At 62.0% G+C, this 25848-nt stretch overlaps 1 protein-coding gene across 1 annotated transcript; it reads right to left on the reverse strand.

The window, feature by feature from the left end:
- Positions 1 to 1363: 1363 nt before the first annotated feature.
- On the reverse strand, positions 1364 to 25422 carry MUC6 (mucin 6, oligomeric mucus/gel-forming). The gene is made up of 34 exons (XM_061120932.1): positions 25365 to 25422; positions 23509 to 23571; positions 22884 to 23127; positions 22690 to 22816; positions 22374 to 22464; positions 22195 to 22304; positions 21811 to 22018; positions 21592 to 21714; positions 21162 to 21282; positions 20941 to 21079; positions 20747 to 20851; positions 20538 to 20610; positions 20314 to 20451; positions 19935 to 20096; positions 19763 to 19857; positions 19544 to 19676; positions 19133 to 19382; positions 19002 to 19054; positions 18801 to 18910; positions 18195 to 18346; positions 17898 to 18039; positions 17708 to 17818; positions 17199 to 17384; positions 16884 to 17123; positions 16631 to 16787; positions 16189 to 16326; positions 15950 to 16012; positions 15308 to 15463; positions 14888 to 15104; positions 14592 to 14819; positions 3761 to 4098; positions 2433 to 2471; positions 1853 to 1955; positions 1364 to 1541 (listed from the first exon to the last, which is right to left on the reverse strand). The coding sequence occupies exons 1-34, from the start codon at positions 25420 to 25422 to the stop codon at positions 1364 to 1366; spliced, it is 4851 nt and encodes a 1616-aa protein (XP_060976915.1).
- Positions 25423 to 25848: the final 426 nt, after the last annotated feature.

A 25848-nucleotide genomic window follows, 5' to 3' on the forward strand; every position in this document is an offset into this window, starting at 1 on the left:
ATGGGGGGTGCCACATGGGTCAGGGGAACATGGCGGCCCTCTGCCGGGTGTGGGTCCTTGGGGAGGCAACTTCTGGGAGTTGCCATGTGGGTGCTGGGGCCTCACCATAGCACCGATGCCCCACTCGAGGTTCCCACACCTGCCACCCTGCACAGTCCTGCACGTGCAGTCACGGGCCTGAGGCTACACGAGAGGCAGCTGGTGGCACCCCTTGGCACTGCAGGTGGATGGTGTGGCTGTCCTGCTTTTTGCTCAAGCTCCAGTGTGTGGACTGCCCAGCTCTGGGCTGGTTTCCTGTTAGCTAATGCCCTCCCCCCACCCACCATTCTAGCTGAGTGTCCATCTACAAAGCAAAAGCAATACCGGGGTGGTGATGGGAACACGTGTGGTCTCTAGAGGGAAGGGTCCTTTGGGGCTGTAAGTGCCGATGACACGGGCTATCATCTGGGCCCGGTTCCCCAGGCTCGGGGCAGAAGCCTCGGTGCATCCTGATGACGTGCCTTTTGCTCTGCACCTGGACTCAGGACGTGGGTTGAGCCTGCAGGACTCACCGTGCATGTTGGGGGCCCGCCTTCTGGAGGGCAGGGGTCTAGGGGACAAGTGGGCCCAGGAGCTCCTTCCTGGAGAGTAAGGCTACTGAGCTCAGGCAGGGTGACCCAGCCACAGGTGGGGTGCAGGGTCCCTCAAGATGGAGGGTGTCACGGGAGAGTACTCCTGATCCAGGAGGGGGACAAGGGCCTGCAGGGGAGGGCCTGGGGCCACAGCAGTGTCCCTTCTGGGCCTAGACTGATGTTGGGCTAGTCCCGTGGACCAGGAGTGGGTCTGGGGACTTAGGAACGCAAGGGCGTGGGAGCCACCAGGAATCTTTGGGAGCCTTTGTGCTTTGACCAGTGCCAGTTTATTTGTCATCTGTTCACCGGGGCTGCGGTGCACAGTGCCTGGGTGCCCCTCCTCAAGGTACGCTTTATTGGTGGGCAGGTGGGGTGCTCCTCCCCCTTTGCTTCCCTCTGCTCACTGTGACCTGTGTCTCTCCCCAAGCCTCTCTGCTCGGGGGCCCAGCCTCTCCAGGAGCCCCTTCTGGACGGCTTTCCTTGCTGCTCTCATCCCGGGTCCTGGCTGCAGCAGGACTGGAGGCTGTGTGCATGAGCAGTGGGCGTGGCAGGCAGTAACCCGTGTGGCCCCAGAGGCCAGCCAGTCCACTGCAGCCTGCTGGGTCCAGTCGGGATCTGCAGGGCCGCTGCCTGCACCCCCTTTCTTTTAATGGGCCCAGGTGAGCCACCTCCAAGGGCTCTGGGAGGCCATGGCTGTGCCTCGGAAGGGGCTGCAGGGTCCAGCGTGTCGGGGTGGTTTTGTGGGCGCAGCTCTAGTCTCCGCAGCGCTGGTGGCGGCACGCACAGCTGCTGAACACTTGCACTGTGAGCACCAGCGGCTGCCCCCACACCATAGGGTCCGCGCAGGGCAGCACGAGCTGCTCCTCGTAGGAGCTGACGGGGTGGCAGCAGCTGCAGGTGGTGGCCACTTGCATGGTGTTGGTGTTGAAGCTGCAGAGGAGTGGTGGTGGGAGCGTGTGTCAGGGCGGCCACCTCAGGGTGCCCCTCCCGGGCCCTCGGAGAGGTGGGTGCCAGGATTCCAGCCTGGGCCTTCAGGGAGGGGCTGGCTCCCGTTTCTGAGCTCCCCCGCTCCCAGCAGGTGTGGCGCAGACAGGTGTTTGTGTGTGGGTCAGGGTGACCTGACGAGGTGGCAGCACGCTGCCGGGCTGGGAGCTCTTCTGTGAGAAGTGCCTCTGTCGGGCCGGGTGTGCTCCTGGCCCAGCCCAGACCCGGACAGACACCGCCCAGGGCCGATGGCTCACCTGGCTGAGGAGGTGCACACACCCTCGCAGCGGGTCACTGTGATGTTGGCCGTGCACCCCTGGTAAGTGACTACTTCTTCAGACTCCTTCACGCTGCAGGCCCCTGGGCGCGGAGAGGTGGGCGTCAGACAGCGACCCCGGGGCGTGACTTCTGGGGCTCTGCACCTGGCCCCCTGAGAGCAGGAGCTCTAGGGGGGGTTTTTAATCCCCTTTTTGTGTGGCACAGTGGGTGGTGCTGGCTCCACCGAGGGAAGGCTGCCAGCTGCCTGACTGCTTACATGATCTGAAGGGGACCATGTGGGCACCTGCCAGCTCTCTCCTGCCCACAGTGGTGTCTTCCTTGGGCCCCCACCCTGGGCCCCGGGCCATCTCCCCTTGTCTGAGCCCCCCTGAGGTCAGACCTCACAGCTTTGTGTGGAAACAAAGCCTGATATTAAGTCTCTCTGAAAATTGGCTACATTGGGAGTCCCTCAAGGTCAAGGGTTTCTGAGGATGAGGCAGATTTCCAGCCCCGGCCCTGGTGGAGCCATGCTCAGCTCCCAGCCGCCCTCGCCACGTTCCCTCCTGCCCCAGCACCCACCTGTGGGTGGAGGTGTCTCTGGTCTACTGGTCTCAGTACCTGTGAGAGGGACGGGGTAGGTGTCAGTGTACCCCACGGGAACAGATGGTATCACAAGAGCTCCCTGCAGCGGTCTGTGCTACTGGGGGTGGGGCGGGGTGTGGACCCAGCTGTGAGCTCTGCCCTGCATCCATCCCAGTGGACAGGCTATGATGATGAGTTGTCCTGGGTGCCTGTCAGAGAACTGCTACTGTGGGACTTGAGTGAAAAAGGGAAGGCTGGACAGTCTCTCTTGCCTTCCGACCTGCCCCCTTGCGGGGCCTCCCTGTGGCTTCAAGCCCTGCTTGCCTTGCTTTTCCACTGGAGGTGAGGTGAGAGACTTGGTGGGGACAGAGCTCTGGATGCTTCCCTGTGGTTCCCATTGCCCCCAGCTCTCCTCCCCTCGATCTCCTGCTCCTGCTCTTTCATCTCATGTTCTGGGTCTCCTCCTCCCAGGCAGCCTCTACCCAGTCCTTGTCCCACAAGAGAAAATGCTATTTTTCAGTGCCATTCTGGAGTGGTGGAAGTCCCACTAGGGGAAGCCTGGGGATGTGTGAGAGGAGTCTGGTCCAGGGGATGCATGCCATGCAAGGGAGAGGCATCCCTGGAGCACAGGGTTTCTTGAGCAGGAAGGCAGAGCAGAGCTGGAGGCACCTGCAGTGCTGAGACCTGGGCAGGTGCTGAGCCTGGAGCATGGGCACCCCAGCTGCTAGTTCCAGTTCAGCCCCGGCAGGAACCTGAAGTGAGGTGTGTGTGTACTTTCTGCACCCTGGGGGTGGCTGGCCAGGCTGGAGTTCACTGGGACCTGGCCAAGAAAGGCTGAGGAGAGGCCCAGAGGACATGAAAGCAGCATACAGCAGAGGACAAGATGGAGAAGGGGGGTGGGGGAGGTGTGACCCTGTCCTTCTAGACATCCTCAGGAAGCAGCTGGAGCACCAGAGCTCAGAGACCTAGAGTGGCACGCCAGGGCTGGTCAGAGGCTGTGGCTCCACCTGGTTATGCGTGACCCCAAGTCTACTCATTGTCCTGTGCCACCTGACCATCCCTAGGCAGGGCAAGTGATAGCTTTAGGGGGAAGAAAGACACACTTGCTGTGAGAGCTGGACCAGCCACTGTGGGTGCGGGCAAGGTGTGATGGGGCGCAGCAGGGGTCAGGAGAGAGCACCCATGGGGTCATCAGGAGGTGTGAGGGGGTAAGAAAAGGCGGAGATCCAGTGGGACTGACCCAGAGTGTTGTCTGGAGCGCAGAGACAAGGCTGAGAAGCAGTGTGCCCCGGGGGTCATGAGAGGGCTGCAGAGATGTCGCTCACCTGCAGGGCTGGGAAGAGATGTGGCAAGAGAGGAGATGGACTGGCTCTCAATGGACACAGACCCGGTGGTGGGAAAGGAGGAGCTTCCGTGTGCAGTGATGGAGCTGGTCAGGAACACGGCGGTCTGCAGCCTGGTGGTACTCGGCTGTCTGGTGGTGAGGTTGGTGGCTGGGGAACTTGGGATGGCTGTCACCCCCAGGGTAGAAGACAGGAGGCTATGGGTGGGGGTTTGGGTGGTGAGAGAGGTGGACTGTGAGGTGGTGGACTGAGAAGATGGGATGGAGGAAGTGGGGCTGCTGACTGTGATCCGGGGTGTAGACAGGACTATGGTACTAAAACTGGGGACAGGGGACAGGGTGGGAGACGATGGAGGTGAGAGGGAGGACCTGATGGGTGTGGAGGTGGCTGGGGAAGGGGGGCTGGTCGACAGGGAGGCTGTTTGTGATACAGTCAGAGGTGCAGAGGGGGAGGGACTGTGTGGAGCTGAACTAACAGTTGGGATGCTGTGTGAAGCAGAAACTGCAGAAGGTGAAGGGGAAGATGATATAAAAGGAGAGGTGTTCGAGGACACATGAGAAGGAGAAGAGGAAATAGTGGGTAAGGAGGAGGGTTTCAAGGTATTGGAAGAAGAGTGTTCATGTGGAAGAGTCGACACGGAAACAGAAGTGGTTAAAGGACTTTGGCTTGGGTTTAGAGAAGTTGGAGAAGATAATGGAGAGCTGAAGCTAGAACTTTTTGGTAGGGCTGTGATGACCAAGCTCTGGGTTTGTGTGCTTCCTGTTGTGGTCTTTGTGAGTGGCAAGGTTGTGGGTGTGGTGGTCCCTATTGTTGTTAATAATGGGGATATGGATGTGGGTGCCATGGATGTAACCGGGATGTGTGTCAATGGCGTTGGGGTGCCAGTAGGCTTTGTGGTGGAGTAGGTAGCATGGGACTCAGTTGGGGTAATGACTCGGTGAGAGGTTGGAGTCACCAAGGTGGTGGCAGATGTTGACACATGGATGGGAAGGGTCTCTGGATGTGATGGGGTGGAGTGGGGGGTGGTGGTCCGGGAGGATGTTCCTGTTGGCAGAGCTCTTGTGTGAGAGGTGGTGTGGACAGAAAAGGTGGCACTGGACTGAGTGGTGAATGGAGTGTGTGGCCCAGTGGGGGTGGCTGTTGTAGTGTGTGTCACGGGTGTCCCAGTGCCTCTACTAGTAGATGTAAGGGAGATAGTAGTGAGTGGTGGAGAAGTCGTTACCGGGAGGATGGTTGAAGTAGAGTGTGATATTGGGGCTGTGGAGGTTGTTACTGTGCTGACTGAGTTTTGGGCTTGAGTGGTCCCTGTTGTCTTTGTCAATGGTGGGGCTGTGGGTATGGTGGTCCCTGTGGTGGTTTTGGTCAGTGGTGGGGTTTGGGATGTGGTGGTTCCTGTTGTGGTATTTGTCAATTGTGGGACTGTGGGTGTGGTGGTCCCTGTGGTGGTCATTGTCAGTGGTGTGGCTGTAGTGGTTTCTGTTGTGGTCTTTGTCAGTGGTGTGGCTGTGGTGGTTTCTGTCAGTGGTGTGGCTGTGATGATCCTTGTGGTGGTCTTTGTCACTAGTGTGGCTGTGGTAGTTTCTGTTGTGGTCTTTGTCAGTGTTGTGGCTGTGGGTGTGGTGGTCCTTGTCAGTGGTATAACTGTGGGTGTGGTGGTCTCTGTTGTGGTCTTTGTCAGTGGTATGACTGAGGTCACCCCTGTGGTGGTCTTTGTCAGTGGTGTGGCTGTGGTGGTTTCTGTGGTTGTCTTTGTCAGTGGAGTGGCTGTAGTGGTTTCTGTTGTAGTCTTTGTCAGTGGTGTGACTGTGATGGTTTCCGTTGAGGTCTTTGTCAGTGGTGTGGCTGTGAGTGTGGTGGTCTCTGTAGTGATCTCTGTGGTGATCTTTGTCAGTGGAGAGGCTGTGGGTGTGGTGGTTTCTGTGGTGGTCTTTGTCAGTGGTGTGGCTTTGAGTGTAGTGGTTTCTGTTGTGATCTTTGTCAGTGATGTGACTGTGGGTGTGGTGGTCCCTGTGGTAGTCTTTGTCAGTGGTGTGACTGTGGTGGTTTCTGTGGTGGTCTTTGTCAGTGATGTGGCTGTGGTGGTCTCTGTCAGTGGTGTGACAGTGGGTGTGGTAGTCTTTGTCAGTGGTGTGGCTGTGGTGGTTTCTATGGTGGTCTTTGTCAGTGGTGTGGGTGTGGTGGTCTCTGTTGTGGTCTCTGTCAGTGGTGTGACTGTGGTTGTGGTCTCTGTCAGTGGTGTGACTGTAGGTGTGGTAGTCTTTGTCAGTGGTGTGGGTGTGGATGTGGTGGTCTCTGTCAGTGGTGTGGGTGTGGTTATCTCTGTTGTGGTCTCTGTCAGTGGTGTGGGTGTGGTGGTCTCTGTTGTGGTCTTTGTCAGTGGCGTGACTGTGGTGGTGGTGTCTGTCAGTGGTGTGACTGTGGGTGTGGTGGTCTCTGTTGTGGTCTTTGTCAGTGGCGTGACTGTGGTGGTGGTGTCTGTCAGTGGTGTGACTGTGGGTGTGGTGGTCTCTGTTGTGGTCTTTGTCAGTGGTGTGACTATGGGTGTGGTGGTCTCTGTCAGTGGTGTGACTGTGGGTGTGGTGGTCTTTGTCAGTGTTGTGGGTGTGGTGGTCTTTGTCAGTGTTGTGGATGTGGTGGTTTCTGTGGTGGTTTTTGTCAGTGGTGTGGGTGTGGTGGTCTCTGTTGTGGTCTCTGTCAGTGGTGTGACAGTGGATGTGGTAGTCTTTGTCAGTGGTGTGGCTGTGGTGGTTTCTATGGTGGTCTTTGTCAGTGGTGTGGGTGTGGTAGTCTCTGTTGTGGTCTTCGTGAGTGGTGTGACAGTGGGTGTGGTAGTCTTTGTCAGTGGTGTGGGTGTGGTGGTCTCTGTTGTGGTCTCTGTCAGTGGTGTGACTGTGGTTGTGGTCTCTGTCAGTGGTGTGACTATGGGTGTGGTAGTCTTTGTCAGTGTTGTGGGTGTGGTGGTTTCTGTGGTGGTCCCTGTCAGTGGTGTGGGTGTGGTGGTCTCTGTTGTGGTCTTCGTCAGTGGTGTGACAGTGGGTGTGGTAGTCTTTGTCAGTGGTGTGGGTGTGGTGGTCTCTGTTGTGGTCTCTGTCAGTGGTGTGACTGTGGTTGTGGTCTCTGTCAGTGGTGTGACTGTGGGTGTGGTAGTCTTTGTCAGTGTTGTGGGTGTGGTGGTCTCTGTTGTGGTCTTTGTCAGTGGTGTGACTGTGGGTGTGATAGTTTTTCTGGTTGTCTCTGTCAGTGGTGTGGCTCTGGGTGTGATGGTGTCTGTTGTGGTCTCTGTCAGTGGTGTGACTGTGGGTGTGGTGGTCTCTGTCAGTGGTGTCACTGTGGGTGTGGTGGTCTCTGTCAGTGGTGTGACTATGGGTGTGGTAGTCTTTGTCAGTGGTGTGGCTGTGGATGTGGTGGTCTCTGTTGTGGTCTTTGTCAGTGGCGTAACTGTGGTGGTGGTGGTGGTGTCTGTCAGTGGTGTGACTATGGGTGTGGTGGTCTCTGTCAGTGGTGTGACTGTGGGTGTGGTAGTCTTTGTCAGTGGTGTGGGTGTGGATGTGGTGGTCTCTGTCAGTGGTGTGGGTGTGGTTATCTCTGTTGTGGTCTCTGTCAGTGGTGTGGGTGTGGTGATCTCTGTTGTGGTCTTTGTCAGTGGCGTGACTATGGTGGTGGTGTCTGTCAGTGGTGTGACTGTGGGTGTGGTGGTTTCTGTGGTGATTTTTGTCAGTGTTGTGGGTGTGGTGGTCTCTGTTGTGGTCTCTGTCAGTGGTGTGACAGTGGGTGTGGTCAGTGGTGTGGGTGTGGTGATTTCTATGGTGGTCTTTGTCAGTGGTGTGGGTGTGGTAGTCTCTGTTGTGGTCTTCGTGAGTGGTGTGACAGTGGGTGTGGTAGTCTTTGTCAGTGGTGTGGGTGTGGTGGTCTCTGTTGTGGTCTCTGTCAGTGGTGTGGCTGTGGTTGTGGTCTCTGTCAGTGGTGTGACTGTGGGTGTGGTAGTCTTTGTCAGTGTTGTGGGTGTGGTGGTTTCTGTGGTGGTCTTTGTCAGTGGTGTGGGTGTGGGTGTGATAGTTTCTCTGGTTGTCTCTGTCAGTGGTGTGGCTGTGGTTGTGGTGGTCTCTGTCAGTGGTGTGACTGTGGGTGTGGTGGTCTCTGTCAGTGGTGTGACTATGGGTGTGGTAGTCTTTGTCAGTGGTGTGGCTGTGGATGTGGTGGTCTCTGTTGTGGTCTTTGTCAGTGGCGTGACTGTGGTGGTGGTTGTGTCTGTCAGTGGTGTGACTGTGGGTGTGGTAGTCTTTGTCAGTGGTGTGGGTGTGGATGTGGTGGTCTCTGTCATTGGTGTGGGTGTGGTTATCTCTGTTGTGGTCTCTGTCAGTGGTGTGGGTGTGGTGGTCTCTGTTGTGGTCTTTGTCAGTGGTGTGACTATGGGTGTGGTGGTCTCTGTCAGTGGTGTGACTGTGGGTGTGGTAGTCTTTGTCAGTGTTGTGGGTGTGGTGGTCTCTGTCAGTGGTGTGGGTGTGGTGGTCTTTGTCAGTGCTGTGGGTGTGGTGGTTTCTGTGGTGGTTTTTGTCAGTGGTGTGGGTGTGGTGGTCTCTGTTGTGGTCTCTGTCAGTGGTGTGGCTGTGGTTGTAGTTGTCTCTGTCAATGGTGTGACTGTGGGTGTGGTGGTCTTTGTCAGTAGTGTAGGTGTGGTGGTCTTTGTCAGTGTTGTGGGTGTGGTAGTCTTTGTCAGTGTTGTGGGTGTGGTGGTCTTTGTCAGTGTTGTGGGTGTGGTGGTTTCTGTGGTGGTCTCTGTCAGTGGTGTGGCTGTGGTTGTGGTGGTCTCTGTCAGTGGCGTGACTGTGGTGGTGGTGGTGTCTGTCAGTGGTGTGACTATGGGTGTGGTAGTCTTTGTCAGTGGTGTGGCTGTGGATGTGGTGGTCTCTGTTGTGGTCTTTGTCAGTGGTGTGACTATGGGTGTGGTGGTCTCTGTCAGTGGTATGACTGTGGGTGTGGTAGTCTTTGTCAGTGTTGTGGGTATGGTGGTCTTTGTCAGTGTTGTGGGTGTGGTGGTTTCTGTGGTGGTTTTTGTCAGTGGTGTGGGTGTGGTGGTCTCTGTTGTGGTCTCTGTCAGTGGTGTGACAGTGGGTGTGGTAGGCTTTGTCAGTGGTGTGGGTGTGGTGGTCTCTGTTGTGGTCTTTGTCAGTGGTGGGACTATGGGTGTGGTGGTCTCTGTCAGTGTTGTGGGTGTGGTGGTTTCTGTGGTGGTTTTTGTCAGTGGTGTGGGTGTGGTGGTCTCTGTTGTGGTCTCTGTCAGTGGTGTGGCTGTGGTTGTAGTTGTCTCTGTCAATGGTGTGACTGTGGGTGTGGTGGTCTTTGTCAGTAGTGTAGGTGTGGTGGTCTCTGTTGTGGTCTTTGTCAGTGGCGTGACTGTGGTGGTGGTTGTGTCTGTCAGTGGTGTGACTGTGGGTGTGGTGGTCTCTGTCAGTGGTGTGACTGTGGGTGTGGTAGTCTTTGTCAGTGGTGTGGGTGTGGATGTGGTGGTCTCTGTCAGTGGTGTGGGTGTGGTGATCTCTGTTGTGGTCTCTGTCAGTGGTGTGGGTGTGGTTATCTCTGTTGTGGTCTCTGTCAGTGGTGTGAGTGTGGTGGTCTCTGTTGTGGTCTTTGTCAGTGGTGTGACTATGGGTGTGGTGGTCTCTGTCAGTGGTGTGACTGTGGGTGTGGTAGTCTTTGTCAGTGTTGTGGGTATGGTGGTCTTTGTCAGTGTTGTGGGTGTGGTGGTTTCTGTGGTGGTTTTTGTCAGTGGTGTGGGTGTGGTGGTCTCTGTTGTGGTCTCTGTCAGTGGTGTGACAGTGGGTGTGGTAGGCTTTGTCAGTGGTGTGGGTGTGGTGGTCTCTGTTGTGGTCTTTGTCAGTGGTGGGACTATGGGTGTGGTGGTCTCTGTCAGTGTTGTGGGTGTGGTGGTTTCTGTGGTGGTTTTTGTCAGTGGTGTGGGTGTGGTGGTCTCTGTTGTGGTCTCTGTCAGTGGTGTGGCTGTGGTTGTAGTTGTCTCTGTCAATGGTGTGACTGTGGGTGTGGTGGTCTTTGTCAGTAGTGTAGGTGTGGTGGTCTCTGTTGTGGTCTTTGTCAGTGGCGTGACTGTGGTGGTGGTTGTGTCTGTCAGTGGTGTGACTGTGGGTGTGGTGGTCTCTGTCAGTGGTGTGACTGTGGGTGTGGTAGTCTTTGTCAGTGGTGTGGGTGTGGATGTGGTGGTCTCTGTCAGTGGTGTGGGTGTGGTGATCTCTGTTGTGGTCTCTGTCAGTGGTGTGGGTGTGGTTATCTCTGTTGTGGTCTCTGTCAGTGGTGTGAGTGTGGTGGTCTCTGTTGTGGTCTTTGTCAGTGGTGTGACTATGGGTGTGGTGGTCTCTGTCAGTGGTGTGACTGTGGGTGTGGTAGTCTTTGTCAGTGTTGTGGGTGTGATGGTCTTTGTCAGTGTTGTGGGTGTGGTGGTTTCTGTGGTGGTTTTTGTCAGTGGTGTGGGTGTGGTGGTCTCTGTTGTGGTCTCTGTCAGTGGTGTGGCTGTGGTTGTAGTTGTCTCTGTCAATGGTGTGACTGTGGGTGTGGTGGTATTTGTCAGTAGTGTAGGTGTGGTGGTCTCTGTTGTGGTCTCTGTCAGTGGTGTGGCTGTGGTTGTGGTGGTCTCTGTCAGTGGTGTGACTGTGGGTGTGGTGGTCTCTGTCAGTGGTGTGGCTGTGGTTGTGGTGGTCTCTGTCAGTAGTGTGACTATGGGTGTGGTAGTCTTTGTCAGTGGTGTGGCTGTGGATGTGGTGGTCTCTGTTGTGGTCTTTGTCAGTGGCGTGACTGTGGTGGTGGTGTCTGTCAGTGGTGTGACTGTGGGTGTGGTGGTCTCTGTTGTGGTCTTTGTCAGTGGTGTGACTATGGGTGTGGTGGTCTCTGTCAGTGGTGTGACTGTGGGTGTGGTAGTCTTTGTCAGTGGTGTGGGTGTGGATGTGGTGGTCTCTGTCAGTGGTGTGGGTGTGGTTATCTCTGTTGTGGTCTCTGTTAGTGGTGTGGGTGTGGTCATCTCTGTTGTGGTCTTTGTCAGTGGCGTGACTGTGGTGGTGGTGTCTGTCAGTGGTGTGACTGTGGGTGTGGTGGTCTCTGTTGTGGTCTTTGTCAGTGGTGTGACTATGGGTGTGGTGGTCTCTGTCAGTGGTGTGACTGTGCGTGTGATAGTCTTTGTCAGTGTTGTGGGTGTGGTGGTCTTTGTCAGTGTTGTGAGTGTGGTGGTTTCTGTGGTGGTTTTTGTCAGTGGTGTGGGTGTGGTGGTCTCTCTTGTGGTCTCTGTCAGTGGTGTAGCTGTGGTTGTAGTCGTCTCTGTCAATGGTGTGGCTGTGGGTGTAGTGGTCCCTGTGGTGGTCTCTTTCAGTGGTGTAGCTGTGGGTGTAGTGGTCTTTGTCAGTGGTGTGACTGTGGGTGTAGTGGTCCCTGTGGTGGTCTCTGTCAGTGGTGTGGCTGTGGGTGTGGTGGTTTCCGTCTGTGGTGTGACTGTGGGTGTAGTGGTCTTTGTCAGTGGTGTGACTGTGGGTGTAGTGGTCCCTGTGGTGGTCTCTGTCAGTGGTGTAGCTGTGGGTGTAGTGGTCTTTGTCAGTGGTGTGACTGTGGGTGTAGTGGTCCCTGTGGTGGTCTCTGTCAGTGGTGTGGCTGTGGGTGTGGTGGTTTCTGTCTGTGGTGTGACTGTGGGTGTGGTGGTCTTTGTCAGTGGTGTGACTGTGGGTGTAGTGCTCCCCGTGGTGGTCTTTGTCAGTGGTGGGGCTGTGGTGGTTTCTGTTGAGGTCTTTGTCAGTGGTGTGACTATGGCGGTGGTGGTCCCTGTGGTGGTCTTTGTCAGTGGTGTCACTGTGGGTGTGGTGGTCTCTGTCAGTGGTGTGACTGTGGGTATAGTGGTCCCTGTGGTGGTCTCTGTCAGTGGTGTGACTGTGGGCGTGGTGGTCTTTGTCAGTGGTGTGACTGTGGGTGTAGTGGTCCCTGTGGTGGTCTCTGTCAGTGGTGTGGCTGTGAGTGTGGTGGTCTTTGTCAGTTGTGTGTGTGTGGTGGTCTCTGTTGTGGTCTTTGTCAGTGGTGTGGGCATGGTGGTCTCTGTTGTGGTCTCTGTCACTGGTGTGACTGTGGGTGTAGTGGTCCCTGTGGTGGTCTCTGTCTGTGGTGTGACTGTGGGTGTGGTGGTCTCTGTCTGTGGTGTGACTGTGGGTGTGGTGGTCTCTGTCTGTGGTGTGGCTGTGGGTGTGGTGGTCTCTGTCAGTGGTGTGACTGTGGGTGTGGTGGTCTTTGTCAGTGGTGTGACTGTGGGTGTAGTGGTCCCTGTGGTGGTCTCTGTCAGTGGTGTGACTGTGAGTGTGGTGGTCTTTGTCAGTGGTGTGACTGTGGGTGTGGTGGTCTCTGTCAGTGGTGTGACTGTGGGTGTGGTGGTCCCTGTGGTGGTCTCTGTCAGTGGTGTGACTGTGGGCGTGGTGGTCTTTGTCAGTGGTGTGACTGTGGGCGTGGTGGTCTCTGTTGTGGTCTCTGTCAGTGGTGTGGCTGTGGGTGTGGTGGTCTCTGTCAGTGGTGTGACTGTGGGTGTGGTGGTCTCTGTCAGTGGTGTGACTGTGGGTGTGGTGGTCTTTGTCAGTGGTGTGACTGTGGGTGTGGTGGTCTCTGTCAGTGGTGTGACTGTGGGTGTAGTGGTCCCTGTGGTGGTCTCTGTCAGTGGTGTGACTGTGGGCGTGGTGGTCTTTGTCAGTGGTGTGACTGTGGGCGTGGTGGTCTCTGTTGTGGTCTCTGTCAGTGGTGTGGCTGTGGGTGTGGTGGTCTCTGTCAGTGGTGTGACTGTGGATGTGGTGGTCTCTGTCAGTGGTGTGATTGTGGGTGTGGTGGTCTCTGTTGTGGTCTTTGTCAGTGGTGTGACTGTGGGCGTGGTGGTCTCTGTTGTGGTCTCTGTCAGTGGTGTGGCTGTGGGTGTGGTGGTCTCTGTCAGTGGTGTGACTGTGGATGTGGTGGTCTCTGTCAGTGGTGTGACTGTGGATGTGGTGGTCCCTGTGGTGGTCTTTGTCAGTGGTGTGACTGTGGGCGTGGTGGTCTCTGTTGTGGTCTCTGTCAGTGGTGTGGCTGTGGGTGTGGTGGTCTCTGTCAGTGGTGTGACTGTGGGTGTAGTGGTCCCTGTGGTGGTGGTTGTCAGTGGTGTGACTGTGGGTGTGGTGGTCTCTGTCAGTGGTGTGACTGTGGGTGTGGTGGTCTCTGTCAGTGGTGTGACTGTGGGTGTGATAGTTTCTCTGATTGTCTCTGTCAGTGGTGTGGCTCTGGGTGTAGTGGTCCCTGTGGTGGTCTCTGTCAGTGGTGTGACTGTGGGCGTGGTGGTCTTTGTCAGTGGTGTGACTGTGGGCGTGGTGGTCTTTGTCAGTGGTGTGACTGTGGGTGTGGTGGTCTCTGTCAGTGGTGTGACTGTGGATGTGGTGGTCTCTGTCAGTGGTGTGACTGTGGATGTGGTGGTCCCTGTGGTGGTCTTTGTCAGTGGTGTGACTGTGGGCGTGGTGGTCTCTGTTGTGGTCTCTGTCAGTGGTGTGGCTGTGGGTGTGGTGGTCTCTGTCAGTGGTGTGACTGTGGGTGTAGTGGTCCCTGTGGTGGTCTCTGTCAGTGGTGTGGCTGTGGGTGTGGTAGTTTCTCTGGTTGTCTCTGTCAGTGGTGTGGCTCTGGGTGTGGTAGTTCCTGTTGTGGTGGTTGTCAGTGACGTGGCTGTGGCTGTGAGCACTGTCTCTGTGACTGGGGTGTGTGTTGATGGAGAAGGGGTGCCAGTTGGCCTTGTGGTGGAGAGGGTGGTGTGGGACTCGGTCAGGATGATGACCTGGTGAGAGGTTGGCATCACCGAGGAGGTGGCCGATGTTGACACGTGGATGGGAAGGGTCTTTGGAGGTGATGGGGTTGGGTAGGGTGTGGTGGTCTGGAGGAGTGTTGCCGTGGGTGGAGCTGTTGTCTGGGATGTGGTGGGGACAGGAAGCGAAAGGATGGTGCTGGAGTGAGCAGTCAAGGGGGGCTCTGGCCCAGGGTGGGTGGCCGTGGAGTGGGCAGCCTGTGTGCTGTGACTGGTGGGGGCCGTTGGTCGCAGGCCGGTGTGTGCTGTGCTGGGCCCTGTGGTGCTCTCTGGCGGCCATGGGGGCTCCGTGCGCTGTGTCTCCTGGCTGATGGGGGTTTCGGGGGTCCATCGATGTGTTGAGGATGCTGTTGAAAATAGGGGCGTCATTTCACTCCCTCCCCCTTGTTACCCTGCTTTGGGGTCACCCACACCTTCCGCATTGGTCTCCTCACCTGTGGCTCTTGTGTGCCTGCTGGGGTGTCCAGCAGCTTTCTGAATGACTCTTGTTCCTCTCCCAGCCCCCTGTCCCAGCATTGTCTGTGGGCCCTTGCTGCATCCTGAATGTCTGCAGTGGGTTTTGGGGTCCCTCCCTAGCAGCCCTACTCTCAGGGTGGGCTCCTGTGCCCCGGCCTCAGGCAGGCGCTTCCTCTTCCCTCCTGCTCTCAGGGGAACAGGGAGTTGGTGGCCCTGCCTCCGAGTTGGGGCCTGTGCTTGGCTTAGGGGCCTTTTGGAGCCCTGGCATGCTGAGGCCTGTGGATTCCCTCGGTGAGGGTGGCCGTGGGGGAAGGCTGCTTGGGTCCCGCTGGTCTGGGAGATGTGCAGAGAGGAGTGTAATGAGCTGGGCGGGCTGCCCCCACCTTAGGCCCATGGTCACAGGGGTTGCCCACGGCCGCGCTGTTCCACATGGCCCAGAGGCTCAGGCTGGGCACAGGGGCTGCCCTGCGGAGGCCCCTCTTTGGGGACAGGCAGTGGAGGCGTGCTTACTTGTGGGATGCCCTGTGGCGGTTCCTGACGTTGCCAGGGTTGACGAGGCTGCAGTGGTGCGTGCCGTGGCCCGAGCTGTGGACTGCGTGGTGGTGCTGAGGGAGGGCCCTGGGGGCCGCGTGGTGGCCCAGGTCATGGGAGGGCCCGTGGCTGTGGACCTTTGAGTGGCCATGGGGGCCGCTGTGGATGTGGCTTGGGTGGTAACAGCAGAGGTGCTCTGAGGTGATTCTGCAGGGACGGTGCCCGGTGTCCCCGTCAGCCCCACCCACATGCCCCCCGGGTGTTTGCTCACCCACCGCCGGGCCCCTGCCTGGGCCTTACCCTCCGAGGAGACCGCTGGTTGTGTCCGGGTGGTCGGGGCTGTCCCTGCCTGTGTGGAGGAGGAGGCCGTGGCCGTGGCCAGGAGGCTGGGCGTCTGCGTGGGGACTGTGGGTGGTGGTGGGGAGCCAAGCCCAGTGCTGGGGGTCAGCGTGGTGCTGGCCATGGCTGGCGTGGTTTCTGTGGCAGGCGAGCCTGTGGGGGACATGCGTTGCTGCTGTTGGGGGTAGGCAGCTGCCCCTGCACGCCCTTGGGGAGGAGCCCTCTCTTCCCTGCTGGGCTCCCGAGCCCCCTGGGCTGGGCAGGAGGCCCCGCGGTGCTTGGTGGCCGGGCATTGGGGCCTGCCTGCCCTTCCGGTCTGACTCCTTCCCCCAGGTGCACCTGCCCCCCACACCCACGTGCCCAGCTGCTGCCCCGGCGGACAGACACAGGCGGGCTGGCTGGGCCGTCCCGTGGAGTAGAGCCGGGAGAGCCCAGGGAAGAGCCTGTGTCACTGCGACGCCTCGTGTGTGTGCAGTCACCTGTTGTGGGCGCCAGTGTGCTGGGCGGTGGCACTGCAAGAGGGGGGCCGGTCAGGAGCGCTGCCTCCCTGCCCCCCTGCCCCCCAACCCAAGGAGGCCCTGCATAGCCTTTGGCTGTGTCCCCAGGGTCTGAGTCAGGAACCCGGGGGTTGGAGCTGCCGTGGAAGTGTCAGGACCCCTGCTCTCCATCCTTCCCCCCCTCACCCCCCGTCGGCATGGTGGGCCTGGCAGGGACTGGCAGGGCTGGCTGGGTGCTGCCCCAGGGTCGCTGTAGGTGGTGGTCAGTGCCCCCGGCTGCCTGTTGGTAAACCCCGAGGCGGTCCCTGCCCTGCACCCACACTCCTCAGCAGGCCTGGGCATGCCCTGTGACCAGAGGCTGAGAGAGGGGATGTTTGCCGGGGGAGGCAAGGGCTGATCCTTTTCCCTGTGAGTCTGTCTGTGTCCCAGGGAGCGGGGTGCACAGGGGCTCGCCGGGAGCTCTGTGAGGGCTGGGGGCTTGCGGGCAGTGGCTGAGCTTACTGCATGGCACACACGTCCCCGTGTCGTGATCGAAGTACTCATCCTGGGAGCAGTTGTAGCAGCCTGAGAGGTGCACGCAGAGAATGGCCAGACCTCAGTGCCGAGCCGGAAGTCCCTCTTCCCCTGGCCTCGGCCCTCCTGGAGGGCCTGTCAGGGTCCCTGCCATCAGGCCCCCATCCTGTCTGTCAGTGGTCCTGACGCTGCAGGCCACCCTCCTCCCGTCCCTTCCACGCCCGAACCTTCGATGTTGTCCGGGATGCTCTGTGGCCACACGGGGCAGAGGCATGGCTGGTAGCGCCACGTGCAGTTGACCCCCTGGGTGTACTGGAACTCGCTGCCCACCTCCGTGTGCGTGTTGTAGAAGTCGCAGTACACGGCTGGGGGAGGGACACCATCAGTGACAGAGCCGGGCTCAGGGTCCCCCCAGGCTCAGGGTCCCTCTAGGCTTAGGGTTCCCCTGGGCTCAGGGTCCCCAGGGCTCAGGGTCCCTCTGGGCTCAGGGTCCCCCAGGGCTCAGGGTACCCCCGGGCTCAGGGTCCCTCAGGGATCAGGGTCCCCCGGGCTCAGGGTCCCTCTGCAAGGCCTCCCTGGGCACGGCCCGCTGCCCATCCTGGAGAAACGCTGCAGGTGGGCAGCTCAGCCACAGCCCCGCAGAGGCTGGAGGGCCGGAGCAGGACTCACGGCAGAAGTCGGGGGACCGCCAGTCCACACACACGCCCTTGTCCACGCAGGCCTTGGCGTAGGCGGCCACAGCGTCACACAGGCACTCGCAGTCCCCACCAGTGTCGCACGCACATGTGTCCTGCACGCAGGCCTCATAGTAGGGCAGGCGGTAGACCTGTGGGCGGCCCTCGGGGTCAGATAGGGGCTGGGCTCCCCTGCTGACCCTCGCTGACCGCTTGGCGCTGGTGGGGCGGGGTGGGGCAGGGCCCACCTGGCTGTGGCAGGCAGCGAAGGTTTGGCTGTTGATGATGCTGCACTTGCGCTCGGCCCAGGAGCGACGGAAGGCGTTGAGGCTGCAGGGGTCCAGCGCGAAGGTGGTGTCGCCGCACAGAGGGCTCTCCTTCCAGGAGTTCACGAACTCCAGCTCGCTGGATGCCAAGTACTTGCTGCGTGTCTGGAAGTCGTCCTTCATATTCCCATTGTAGTTGCCACACAGGCCGCAGAGGGGATCCTGCGGGAGCCGGTGTCAGGTGCCAAGCGGGCAGGGGCTCCCCACACCCCCGGGCCACAGGGCGGGCAGTGGTACCTGGGAGGCGCGGGCAACCTTGATGAAGACGGTCATGTGCTTGTTCCAGGTGAGGGTCAGGTTGTACGCGCTGCCGATGGTGACGTCCAGCACCAGGTTCAGGGAGCCAGCCTTGACCCGGAAGTGCACGCCGGGGTCCTCCCCACTCACCGTGTAGTTGGCGTCTGCCAGCACGATGGACAGGCCCTGGGGGGCGCAGCTGTCACAGGCGGCCTGTATCCTGGGCAGCAGCCCAGCGCTGCGGGGCTCCCCCTCCCGCCCGAGCTCTCCTGGCCTGGGGGCCTGCCCTCTAGAGCCTTCTTGGGAGAAGGTCCCAGGGCACCCTGCAATCTGCTGAGGGCTGAGGGTCAGGCTTGGGGGAGACCCCTCCCCACTGCACAGTTGTCCAGTTCTGGGGGACACTGCTGGCATGGTGTGGACGTGGAGGCCGGGGGCAGAGGGCAGCAAGGGCCCTGAGTGGCTAGGCTCTGGGGCCCCGGAGCAGTTGGGGAGGTCGCCTGCTTGCTCACCCCCAGGAGGATCTTTATGGCCCGCGAGCAGGTGGCGCCTGACTTCGCACACACGACGTTCTCTGTCAGGATCTTGAAGGTGGGCTGCGAGTCGCTGGCATTGCAGCCGTCCTGTGGGGAAGGGGTGTTGAGAAGCTGGCCCCATGGCCCCCAGCCCCACGTTGGCCCCCGTGGCCTGGCACATACTCACCGTGACCAGGATGTACTCGCAGTTGCCCTCAAACACAAAGCGCTGCCCGTCAAAGGTGACCACGTGGCCCTCCCCATAGAGGCTGCAGGTGGACGGACAGTGGGCGCTCTGCTGGCAGGACCACGTCCCGTTCGAGCAGGTGCTGTGGAAGGAGCGGGGTGTCCTGGAGTTTGGGGGATGACCTGGGCACACGCGCCCCACAGGACCCTGACCTTGTGGGCTGGCGGGGCCCCTGCCCGCCCCAAGCACTTGACAACAGTTGGGCCACCAGGGTCTGTGGGTGGGGCTGCAGCTCACCAGCTCTTACAGTCGGTGTGGAGCTCAGCGCCCCGGGGGTAGGAGACGCCCGCAAACTCGCACGGGCACTCCTCGGGTGGTACGCACTGCCCACTGGCGTCCTCGTAGAGCCCCTTGGCACAGACACAGCCGGACTCACACTTCGTGGGCACCTGTGGGAGGAGGGTCAGTGGCTCCTGGAGGTGGCCCCACTTGCTGCCACTACAGCCCTGGGCCCTTCTAAGACCCCCCAACCGCGTTTTTCCCAGACCCCTCCCTGCGTGCACCCTGCTCTGGGCCTTTCTCTTATCAAAGCTGCCCCACCCCACCCCTAAGGGCTGGGCTGCTCTGGCCCCTTCCCAAGTGGCAGGCCCCTCAGTCCTCAGGCCTCAAGGAACCCACAGAGAAGCACGCTTGGCGGCCAGGCCGTCGGTCACACGCATCTTGGGGTGGGTGGGATGGAGTACGGCCTGCCATCCCTGAAGGGTCTGTGGGAATCCTCTCATGGACCAAGAAGCTGCGGACGTCCACCGTGGGAATGTCCGCCCCAGGGCGTCCCTGGCTTCCTCAGGCAGTGGGGTCTGCTTTCCAAGGAGCGCCCTTGCCCCTCGCTCCACCCAGCCTTACGCAGGGGGTGCCAGTGGCCAGCATCTGACAGGTGGGGGCGCAGGCTGCCCCAAACTTGTCCTCCGAGGACTGGCTGCAGGACTGGAACGTCTTTGGGGCCGAGCAGGTTGCTGCAGAGACAAGGGGCCCGGGGTGAGGGGGACACAGGGAAGCCAAGGCCCCCGCAGTCCAGCTCCGCCAGCCTTGGCCATAGCCACATACCCAAAAGCATCTGAGACCTCGCTGGACAGCTCAGCCGCCCGTTGATGCAGTGGCTGTGGGAGAGGGGCTGGGTAAGTGCCGCCTGGGCAGGGCTGCAGGCCGGGCAGCTGCCCTCCGGAGCCCTTGCTCACCAGACGACCCCGTTGACCATGGTGGACTGGTCGGCCAGGATGAACCCGTGGTTGTCCAGGAGGCACGGGCACTGGGCCTTGCGCACACACTCGGTCTTGTGGTTCAGGTAGGTGCCCTCGGGGCAGTTGCAGCCGTCCACCGGCACAGCGCTGGGGTGGCACTCGGCCTCTCGGTCGGTCAGCGACAGGCACGTGTGGTCACAGGCCTGGCTGTCGTAGCTGAACGTCTGGTTGCCTGTGCAGGGAATGCCTGCGGGGGGCCAGGGGACAGGAGCCACGTCCTGGGGAGGTGCCCTCCGTGTCCGCCCCGCCGGCCCCGCCCACCCCGCTGTGCCCTCCCCGCAGGCCCCGCCCACCAGTGTGCCCGCCCACAGGCCCCGCCCACCACAAGGCCCCGCCCCCCGCACGCACTGCAGTTGTCCACGCTGCTCCTCCAACCCTGTAGCAGGACGCCCTGCGAGGCGCACACGAGCGCGTAGTCCCCAAGGGCGGCGCAGATGTGCGGGAAGGTCTCCTCGTAGTTGCAGGCCTGGTACACGCACCTCTGCGGGCCAGACAGTGGCCATCGGCGTCTGCCCGGAACCCCGAGAGTCTCCCCCGGGGCCCCTCCACGCCCACGGCCCCGCCCACCTTGTAGAAGGGCTTGGGGTCCACGGTGGCATGGCAATTCTCGAACACCGTGCCCTTCTTCACCAGCACCGCACAGTGGGTCTCCGCACACACCTCTAGGGGGGCAGGCCGGCGTGGGTCAGCTGCCCGCCAGGGTCTCCGGCCCACCCTGCCCCTCCTGGGCAGCACTCACTGTTGAGCTGGCTCATGGAGCAGGGGTCGGTCTCACGCTCCAGCGCAGCGGGGCAGTTCCCCGCCCGCCAGGAGTCCACGAAGAGCGAGGCAGTGCCCTCGGCAATGCCCATGCTCGTGGTGAAATCGTCCGTCGTGTCCCCGTTGAAGTTGCCGCAGAGCCCTGGGCCGATGGCGAGGGTGGGTGGCCCGAGCTCCTTCCTGTCCTCCCCTGTGCTCCCCAAGCCCCCTCCTCCCCTAACCACACTGGGAGGGCCAGCTGTGGTGCTGGATGGACTGGGTCAGCTCCAGGCTCTGTGGGGCCCTCCTCCTCTGGGGTGGCCAGGCCAGGCGGGAAGGGGCATCTGGGCCAGCCCTGGGCAGACTGGGATGGGACTCACCTCTGGTCTGGCCTCTGAACTGGGGCCCGACAGTGATGTACAGCTGGAACACAGGCCACAGCTGGATCACGAGCTCTAGCCCAAAGGTGGTGACCATCTGGAGGTGGGTGGATGTCTGCCTGAAGACCGTGATGTTTCCTGAGGGGACAGGGGCCTCAGCAGGTGTCCTGCTTTGGGACCCGGCTCAGTGAGGCCCCGGGTGCCGGGTGGGGTTGGGGACATACGAGTCTTGTATGGCAGCCACTTGATGTCGCCATTGTTGGTGACCACCTCGTCCTGAGAAATCACGATTTTGTCCTGGGGGAAGGAGGCCTGAGTTACAGGGGGCCGGGAGCAGGGGAAACCCCCAACTCGTGCGGGCCAGGCAGGGTGAAGCGGGAGCTGGGGTGGGTCTGCCTGGGGCCCTGGGTGGGCGCAGGTGGGGTGGCCTCACCTGGCTGGACTTGTAGATGACAGCGACCAGGGAGGTCTCCGAGTGTGAGTAACCAGACTTGTCAAACACAGCCATGACCGAGCCGCCGCCAGGGAGCTGGGGGCTCTGGGGGAGGGGTGGCTCAGGTCAGGCCCCAGGGCGCTCACGGTGTCCCCCCGCCTGTGGCGGGGCCCCCATTGGAGGCTGTGTCCTACCTGGACAAGGATGTAGGTGCAGGTGCCATGGAAGCGGTAGGGCCTGGCGTCGAACGTGGTGACGAAGGAGCCGCCCTCCAGGGCACAGCGCCGTGGGCAGGGCCGATCCTCACACTCCCAGTGGCCCCCCGAGCACCGGCTGTGGGTGACAGGCTTGATCCATACGGCCCCCAGCGTCCCCCCGCTGGCCTGCATGCCCTCTCCCGCGGCTCAGCACTCACCAGGTCTGGCAGGCGGCTGTCGTGACCTCCCCAGGGGCATAGACCACCCCGCTGAGCGTGCAGGGGCACTGGGGTTCAGACACGCAGCTGTGGTTTTTGGAGATGTCGTCCAGAACCATCCCTGCAGGAGAGCGGCTTCCTGGGGCTGCGGCCCGGGGACCCCTCCCCCGCCTGTGGGGGCACGGGAGAGCCCCCACCCTCGGCCCTGCCCCCTCCCTGGGTGCTGCCCCCTGGGTGGCAGGCCCTGTCCCGCCGCCGCCTCGCTCCCCGAGGGTGAGGACCAGCCCGGGCACAGTGAGGCGGAGCCCTCCCTAGGGCAAATCCCAGCGGAGTGTCTGGGGCCTCAGGTCCTGGCTCCCAGCCTGGGGTGGGAGGGCAGAGGCCCGGCTCTGGGCGCCTTTCGGGGGTCCTGGGCGGGTGGCGGCCTCACCTTCTGGGCAGAAGCAGCCGAAGGTGCAGAAGCTGGAGCAGCTATGCTGCGGGTTGGAGCAGGTCTGCACGCAGGTCTCGCCGCACTCCCGATACACCTGGTTGGCTGGGCACTGGCCCACAGCTGCAGGTCGAGTGGCCCTGTGAGAGGGGCCCGTGGCCCCCGGCCTGAGCCCCCACCACCCGCCCGGGCCCTCTCTGCTCGCTCCCCGGGACTCACAGCAGAGGTCGGGGCTCCGCCAGCTGTTGACGGGCTGGCCGGCCATGCTGCACTGGCGTGAGTACTCAGACAGCGTGGCGCAACTGCAGTTGTGCTGGCTGGGCTGGACGCACGCGGCCATGTCTGCCTGGCAGCTCTGCAGGAAGGGCTCCCGGGGCACGGTGCACTCGGGGGCCACCAGGGTCAGCAGCTGCAGGCAGGCCTGGGCCTGGGCACAGGGCCACGCAGGGTCACGGGGGCCAAGGCATGCCCCCCCCACACACGTGCCCGCAAGGCTGGGGTGTCGCTGGCCTGGGTCCCCACCCAACCCCATGCGCTGGCCCCACCCCGACGGTAGGCCCCCCACCTCCGACCCCAGGAGCCCGCCCCAGCTGCCTCACACACGTGCTCTGCCTGCAGGAGCCGGGGGCTGGGGATGGCCTCGTAGGCGCAGATCTCGTTGGGGTCGTCCAGCTTCTGGACAGCAGCGTACTTGTGGGGCTCCAGCAGTTGGCCTGGTGGGGGCAGGGCGGGGTCAGTGCCACGCTTGCCGGGCCACAGCGGGGCTGCCAGCCCTCACCTACCGTCCTCGCTCAGAAACTCGTTGGTCTTCTCGCCATCGAAGTTCCCGCACAGCCCGCACATCTTGCCCATGTACTTCCTCTCCACCAGGACCTGTGGGGGCGGGCATTGCCGTTGGGTGGGTGGGTGGGGCGGGGCACAGGGCCCCGGCCACTCACGCCCACTCCAGGGGCGCAGAGCCCACTCACAGGGCAGGACCTGGTGACACGCCTCCCCAAGTCTGCCCGCCTGGCTCCCCAGTTCTCACTGGCTTGTCCTCGAGCCCCTCGAAAACCCAGGCTCCCCAGCCCAGCCCCTGACCCCTGCTGACGCCCTCACCATGAGGTGGGCACCGGGACCCCACATGACCACCAGTTCCATCTCCAGCTGCTTGGCCAGCAGCCGCACGCTCTGTCCGAAGGGTGTGATCTGGAGCCCGTTGCTGGTGTGGGGCAGGCTGACCACCCTGCAGGGCAACCGTGGTCAGGGCCGCCCCCGGGCCCCCAGCTGCCCCTCCCGGCTCTCCGGCCTACCCCACGTCCTTGACGGCGATGACTGAGCCCTGCACGGTGACAGCAGAGGCCCCCAGCTCCACAATGATCCGGGAGATGTTCCCCCCAGGCCCTCGCCGCAGCTGGACGCTGAAGGTGGATGGGGCATCCTCGCAGACGGCCGCGAAGACATAGTTGCAGGTCCCCGAGAAGTCATATGTGAGGCCGTCGAAGGTGGAGAAGTGGTCAGCCCCCCATGTTGAGCACCGGCCCTTGTTGTCTGGAGCTGCAGAGACGGTGGGGTCTTGGAGTCCTGTGTCCTCCCAGCTGGCAGAGGGTCTGCGGCCCCTCCCAGTCTCCAGACACCCCCGGGGGTGGGTGGGGAAAGGGGCCTGCATCTCCATGCCCACCCAGCTCTGGGCTGGGGTCTGCCTCACGGGAGTGTGGGCCTCTGTCGGACCTGGACTCTGGGATGTGAAGCGGCAGCTTAGCCTGCGTTCAGCAGGACCCCTGCCCCCTCGGCAGGACGAGCTCATCCCCCCCCCGGGGGAGGGGTGGTCTGGGGTCTCCCCTCGCGGAGACTCTAGGTCCCGTGCGCCATGTAGCCGGGCCGTGGCCCTGTGCCATGGGCAGTTCCTCAGGACGGGGGGCTGCCTATGAGCCTCACCTGTCTGGGGGGCGTCCTTCACCCTGTGGAGCCCTGGGGGCACTGAGGAGCTGTCCTCCAGACCTGCGAGGACAGGGCCCCCCATCAGCGCGCTGCCGCCCATGTCTGGGGGTGAGGTCCCAGTGCTGGCAGGTGGCAGGGTCATCTGCGTGCATCCCGGAGTCCCGCCCCTGCCCCCGCCGCTGTGCCCCCTGCCTCGGGGTGCACTGGATTCCTGGCCACACTGACTCCTGAGTCTCAGCGTGGTGGCTGCCTATGTCGCCCCTCTGGGTGACACCAGGAGCCGGCCCACCTGCCTGATGGCCGTGGGGTCCCCGGCCGGCTGAATGGGTGGCGACCCGGCCCCCTCCCCCTGCAGCGCCCACCACGCGGGGCTGCCCCTGGCACGTCTTCTCGGCTCACCACCATCCCCCACGGCGCCTGGAGTTACGTCAGCTGTGCCACCCTGGACGGGCCCCATGGGTCTGGCACACACACTGTTCCTTCTGCACGCTTGGCGGCCCTTCCTGCACTGCCCATTCTGGTCGGCCCGGGCCCTGCTCAGAGGCCTCCATCCCGGAGTCCCCGGCCCCCAGACGTCAAACCGGTGCTTCTGGGCCTCTGGTCCAGGAAGGCAGGGCCTCCCTCTCGCCTCCTCCGGGGCCAGCGCAGGCTCAGCCCTTAGAGACTCCGGCCCGCCCCAACCCCACTGCATCCACAGCCCGAACCCCCACGACGCCAAAGGCACGCCCCTCGCCACCCCTGTGTCCTACACCCACCCTGGCTGGCTCCTGGCGTTTCTCTCCCCCTGGCTCTGGGCCCAGGTATGGGGGTCTCCAGAGCCTGGAATGGGCCCAGGGAGGCGGCCTTGGCTGGGCAGGGGTCCTGGGTGCTCAGAGCCACCTCTGGTGAGAAAGCTGGTCCCTGGGTGGGAGGTAAGGGTGGAATGGGCCCAGGGCTGCCCACTGGCCTCGCGGCCTGCCCCCAGGCCGGGCACCTTTCCCTGGCTCCACACCGAGGTTGCAGGGGCCCTGGGGCTGCCAAGGGTCACAGCGGGGCAGTAGCTAAGCAGGTGGGCCTTCTCCTGGCTTGAGACTGGGCTCTGGGTCAGACCTGGTGTCTGCGGTCAGCCGACCGGAAGGGCTTCCCCCAGGCCACGGGGTGATCCCTCTGGGCTGGCCCCTTCTGAGGGCCGGGCTGGGGGTCGGGGAGCCTCAGCCCGCAGTGGCTGCGATGCCTGGGACGCTTGGCTGAGGGGCCTGGGGGAGGAGGAGGGGGACCCACGTCCCCACAGCCTGACAGGTGAGACTGGCTGGGGCGGCCCTTCCAGCCCCCGCTTCTTTGATCCTCACAGTGGCCACACAAGGGGAGTGTTGCCCCACTTTACAGACCGGGAAACCGAGGCCCAGAGCCCCCCTCCGGCTTGCTGTTCGCAGCCAGGACTCCCCGGAGTCAGCTCTCTCCCTGAGTCTTTTGACTTCAGTGCCCACAAGGCCCCCTGCATGCCCTCTGGCTGCCCCTGGGGATCCCAGAGGCCTCTCAGGACCCAGGGCCCAGTGGGGCGTGCCAGTGCCAGGCTTCGGGCACTGAGGCCCCACCACTGTCCCCCGCCCAGCACGCCTGCGTCCCGAGGGACCCCTGTCCCCTGACCTGCGCGGACACGTGGGCCCTGGCCAGCGGGGCGGCCACGGAGCAGGGACAGGCCGCCCTGGCCCGCCGGTCGTCTCCTGGTGACCGCCCCACCATCTCCTGGTCATCAGCGTCCACATGGCCCGCCCGCCTCCCGCCGAGTCTCAGGAGAGAAGGCCTGGAGACGCTGCCGCGTGGAGGGGCCCTGGAGGGGTCTGGCACCCCACTGCCCGCGGGCCCCCACTCACCAGCACCGAGCAGGGCCCCCCCGCAGGAGAGGAGCAGCAGCAGCCGTGGCCCGAGCATGGCGCGAGGCAGGAGCGGTCACTGCTGGACCCGCGCCTCCGCAGGGCACAACACGGCCGGCTGCACCTTTGCGGCCCGAGCGGGCGCCCTGCGTCTTATGTAGGGCGAGGCCTGCCCGCCACGCCCGCTGAGCCCCACACTCTGTCCCCCAGCGGCCACAGCCAGCCGGGCGCCACGGCGGCCAAACAGGATCTCCGGTGCTGCTTTATCAGGACGTGGCCTTTAGAAAATTCTTGAGCGGGCAGCAGCCCCATAATTACTCACCCCTGGGCAGGGGGCTGGCACACACCCTCTGGGGTCCCGCAAACATCTCCGGTGTTTACTCGAGCTGCTGTTGCCAGGAGTCTCCTGGGGTCAGTGAGGGAGTCAGTCCGGCACCTTCAGCCACACTGAGAGGGGCGTGTCTGGGCCGTGTTGGGGGAGATG

The sequence above is a fragment of the Dama dama genome, chromosome 2, assembly GCF_033118175.1.
Source record: "Dama dama isolate Ldn47 chromosome 2, ASM3311817v1, whole genome shotgun sequence".
Lineage (NCBI taxonomy): Eukaryota > Metazoa > Chordata > Mammalia > Artiodactyla > Cervidae > Dama > Dama dama.